General features: G+C 47.5%; 1 protein-coding gene across 1 annotated transcript in view; it reads left to right on the top strand.

Moving 5' to 3' along the window:
• The window catches only part of LOC113587085 (PDZ domain-containing protein 4), a 25,076-nt gene that overhangs the window by 12,817 nt on the left and 7,259 nt on the right, over nucleotides 1-5,000 (top strand). Inside the window, exons 2-5 of the mRNA XM_035522667.2 lie at nucleotides 2,327-2,556; nucleotides 2,696-2,786; nucleotides 4,338-4,436; nucleotides 4,842-4,904. Of these exons, the coding sequence (XP_035378560.2) occupies nucleotides 2,327-2,556; nucleotides 2,696-2,786; nucleotides 4,338-4,436; nucleotides 4,842-4,904 (483 nt within the window). The remainder of the gene's footprint in view (nucleotides 1-2,326; nucleotides 2,557-2,695; nucleotides 2,787-4,337; nucleotides 4,437-4,841; nucleotides 4,905-5,000) is intronic.

The raw sequence follows: 5,000 nt of genomic DNA, 5'->3' as shown, positions 1-5,000 counted from the left end.
CGGCACTTTTCCCTGCCATCTGATCCCACTCGCCACCAGATGGTGATCCGCAGACATCTCGGCACCTCCTTCTACCTGAGTGTAGAAAGCCAATCGCTGACCTTTGGCCCATAGATGCTCTGGTACCAAGTACACTCACGAGTGACCATGTGTTCAGCCATGGCATTCATTGCGGACAGATCAAGGCACTGAAGTCCAGTACCACCCCATCATGTGGGTTCAGAAAGAGCTCCGCCTCCAACACCAAGTGACTGCACCCCCAGGGCAGAGACGGGGGGGTGTCAAATTCAGACTGGTGAAGGTTTCCTCATTGAATAATCATCAAATAATCTCAAAGAAATTATAACCCTGCAAACATGGAATATGAGCAGAAAAGAATTCTACATCATGTAAATAGTGCAGTGAACAATATGCAAATCATCTGTCTGGGATGGTGACATGCAGAGGAGTGAAAGAGGAAGGTGGTAGGGCATGGGGAAAATAAATTTACGTGTAATTGACAGAGAGGCAGAAGCTTAATAAAAAGAAGCTAAAATATGCTAATCTGGACAAGCAGCAGACAGAGAGGGCAAATGAAAGCAGTTTCGATGCACACAAGCTCACCGCACCACAAGCCGTTAAACAGTTCCAGCAGGTATTCTATAAACCCACCCGCAGTGACCTGAAACGCTCCTGCTGTTACAGTCAGACGGCCAGCAGAAATTAGCAGCCGCTAATCCGTAATTAACGACTGCTCTACACACACACCCGCAGCTTGTGCGAGGACGGTGTTCATGTCTCGCACCCCCTCCTTAGACACACCTCACAGCACCCAGTGTTGACTAAGTGTACGGAGGTGACAGGGGAATTACCATTTCCTCATAACATCCTCCACATCTCGCTGAAGCCCCTGGGAAGACAAGTCACCTCCACACCACGGCTGGGGGACTACAAACAGCCTCGTATGTGCGATGGCATTTTAGAGCTGTTTTCACAGGGTGCTGATATCCTACACGTCCTGGAAGGTGACCATTTTGAACCACTGGTGTGGCATGCCAGGGCTGTGGAGAGTCTGGTGTCTTGTGCTGGGTGAAGCCAGCATCTCTGCTCTATGCAGGCAACCCTGTGAACAAGGAACTGTGAATAAAAAGCTCCTGTTTAAGCATCAAAGCCAGCAATGACAAGGTGACAACAGGTGATGCATGATTTATACTGAACCACAGGTGAGTCTGTTTTATACTGAATCACAGGTGACTCTGATTTCTAATGAATCACAGGTTAGTCTGATTTATACTGAATCACAGGTGAGTCTGATGTCTAATGAATCACGGATGACTCTGATTTATACTGAATCACGGGTGAGCCTGATGTCTAATGAATCACAGGTGAGTCTGATTTATACTGAATCACGGGCGAGTCTTATTTCTAATGAATCACAGTTGAGTCTGATTTATACTGAATCATGGGTGAGTCTGATTTCTAATGAATCACAGGTGAGTCTGATTTCTAATGAATCATGGGTGAGTCTGATTTATACTGAATCACAGGTGAGTCTGATTTCTAATGAATCATAGGTGAGTCTGATTTCTAATGAATCATGGGTGAGTCTGATTTCTAATGAATCACAGGTGAGTCTGATTTCTAATGAATCACGGGTGAGTCTGATTTCTAATGAATCACAGGTGAGTCTGATTTCTAATGACTCACAGGTGAGTCTGATTTCTAATGAATCACGGGTGAGCCTGATTTCTAATGACTCACAGGTGAGTCTGATTTCTAATGAATCACGGGTGAGCCTGATTTCTAATGAATCACGGGTGAGCTTGATTTCTTTCAAATTGAACAAAGCACATCAATAATCACATCTTGGCATTTTTTTTCTTTTTTTTTTTGTCTACCATTTTTTAAGTCATTAATTTTGTGTCACGTGCATTTCTGTGTCAAACATATGCATTTATACAGTATAGATGCAATATGTTTCATTAAACACTTATTTCAGGAAATATTTTACACAGTATACTTAAAATGTAAGGGTGACAGTAACGGTCACCACTTGAATGTATTTGATTGTGAACACCTATTATTCAGCACTACCATATTCCAGGAAGTAGAAGTTGTGGTAAACACTGTACTGAGTTCAAATACGACCTTCTCTAGAAGTGTGTCAGTTATCTCTGAGGTGTATGACCCAAGCATTTGGAAGGGGTTCCTGCTGTGCCTTCCCAGTCATCGGAATTCTTCCTCAACAGCTAAACCGCTGTATCCAAGCTGTCGGGGATGATAGTGATGCATCCGCCCACTTTATTGTCTGTGGTCTCATCATCTTCTTCCATCTCTCTCTTTGCAGGTCAGCGATCTTTCTAAACTCTCCCGGGAGCGGGACCTGAGGCGGGGCCAGAGGTGGAAAGTGGGTGTGATTGGGAGCAGCGGCACGTCCCTATTGGCTGACTGCGTGGACAGTGGGACGCAGACAGATATTAGCTTCCAGCACCTGGTGACGGTGGGCAGGAGTTTCCACCTGCCCCTGGCATCCCCACCCCTGCCTCCCATACCCCAGCCCTATCTGCTGACCCAGCTGTAAGTGTGTGTGTGTGTGTGTGTGTGTGTGTGTGTGTGTGTGTGTGTGTGTGTGTGTGTGTGTGTGCATGGTTTACAGGCCTGTGTTTCCCGTGTCTTGGTGTTCAGGGGTAAGCACTCTCACTTGTCTGCTCTGCAGGTCTCCACTGGAGCACATATACTACGACCCAAACGACTACTTTGATATCAGTCAGCATGAGGTGGACAGGCAGGAGGACCTGGAGTATGAGGTAGTGTCTCCCTGTCTGTCTGTGACAGCAGGTCTGTCGAACCCTGACCCTGGCGTTACTGGCCTCATGACCTACCTGCTCTACCAGGAGAACTACAGAACACACTAAAGGCAACTTCAGAAGAGGACCACTGGAGTGCCTGTTAAAGCCAGATAGAGGGCTGTGGGGGTGGGGCACTTGGCCACGCCCGCTCCTCGCTGTGGGGGCGGGGCACTGTGGGGGCTGGCCACGCCCACTTCACATAGCAGTTTAGTTTGGACCCTGCAGAGCTGCACCAGTTTCCTTGTCGAGAATCCCCAGTCAACACCAACTGACATTTTAATTGGTACAATTTTCATAACAGCAGTTATATAAGAATTTCATTATTTTCTGCACAATGTTTAGTATCTTTGTAGACCACACCCAGGCCGCTGTGAACGGCCCAAACAGGGATCATTTGAAGAGCTGAGTTTTCCCACCCTAATTACTGAGTGTCTCTCAGCCTCACGACATCACTCCTCTGAAGACACTCCATAACGCCAACAAACGTTTCCCAACGCTCCCTTCATACTGCTGTGGATCGGTGTGCTGTGTCCTGGAGACCAGGGAGGTCTGTGGTGAATGGAGTGTGGCTGCTGCGTGTTCTCTGCTGCGTGTTTTTTTCTGCGTGTTCTTTACGTGTTCTCTACTGCCTGTTCTCTGCTGCGTGTTCTTTACTGCGTGTTCTCTGCTGCCTGTTCTCTGCTGCGTGTTTTTTACGTGTTCTCTGCTGCGTGATCTCTGCTGCGTGTTTTTTACTGCATGTTCTTTACATGTTCTCTACTGCCTGTTCTCTGCTGCATGTCCTTTACTGCATGTTCTTTACGTGTTCTCTACTGCCTGTTCTCTGCTGCGTGTTTTTTACTGCGTGTTCTTTACGTGTTCTCTACTGCCTGTTCTTTGCTGCGTGTTCTTTACTGCGTGTTCTTTACGTGTTCTCTACTGCCTGTTCTCTGCTGCGTGTTTTTTACTGCGTGTTCTTTACGTGTTCTCTACGGCCTGTTCTCTGCTGCGTGTTCTTTACGTGTTCTCTACTGCCTGTTCTCTGCTGCGTGTTCTTTACGTGTTCTCTACTGCCTGTTCGCTGCTGTGTGTTTTTTACTGTGTTCTTTACGTGTTCTCTACTGCCTGTTCTCTGCTGCGTGTTTTTTACTGCGTGTTCTTTACGTGTTCTCTACTGCCTGTTCTCTGCTGCGTGTTCTTTACTGCGTGTTCTTTATGTGTTCTCTACTGCCTGTTCTCTGCTGCGTGTTCTTTACTGCGTGTTCTTTACATGTTCTCTACTGCCTGTTCTCTGCTGCGTGTTTTTTACTGCGTGTTCTTTATGTGTTCTCTACTGCCTGTTCTCTGCTGCGTGTTCTTTACGTGTTCTCTACTGCCTGTTCTCTACTGCCTGTTCTCTGCTGCGTGTTCTTTACGTGTTCTCTACTGCCTGTTCTCTGCTGCGTGTTTTTTACTGTGTGTTCTTTACGTGTTCTCTACTGCCTGTTCTCTGCTGCGTGTTTTTTACTGCGTGTTCTCTGCTGTGTTCAGGAAGTGGAGCTGTGTAAGACCCAGCAGCAGGAGAAGTTGGGCCTGACTGTGTGTTACCGCACAGACGAGGAGGAGGACCTGGGCATTTATGTTGGCGAGGTGAGGAACAACCCTGGGAACAGCCTCATGATTGTAACTGATCACAGAACTTCAGGAGTAGAGTTGTTGTGTTCTGGTCCAGATGGGCTGCAGTCCAGCTCCATGTCGACCTGCTCCCACACTCCTATTAAACCTGGTAACGATCACATGTGCTAAATGAGGGTGTAAGGGGCGTTATTGCTGGACTGTGCTGAACTCCAACACTCGAAGGAAACAGAGCAGCCTGCCCAGTTTAGCTGATTCCAGCTCCCAGAACACCTGGAGCAGGTAATCGAGGGTTGATCGCAGGTTTGTAGGAAATCGGAATAGGACAGCAAAACCTCGGCATGTGACACTGGGTTGGGAACATGCAGACAGGGCTGGATGGCACTGACCTTCCTCTAAACGCTGCCTCTTTCTCACCAGGTCAACCCCAACAGCATCGCTGCTAAAGATGGCCGCATCAGGGAAGGAGACAGAATTCTTCAGGTACGGATCAGTAGTGGCACAGACTACTACAGCATACTTTACCGCCCAATCAAAACCTGCTCACAGAGAACTTTACCGCCCAATCAAAACCTGCTC

This window comes from Electrophorus electricus, chromosome 24 (assembly GCF_041902795.1).
Source record: "Electrophorus electricus isolate QZ-2024a chromosome 24, ASM4190279v1, whole genome shotgun sequence".
NCBI classification, from domain to species: Eukaryota; Metazoa; Chordata; class Actinopteri; order Gymnotiformes; family Gymnotidae; genus Electrophorus; species Electrophorus electricus.
The sequence above is the reverse complement of the archived record's forward strand: the minus strand, read 5'-3'. Positions and strand labels throughout refer to the sequence as shown.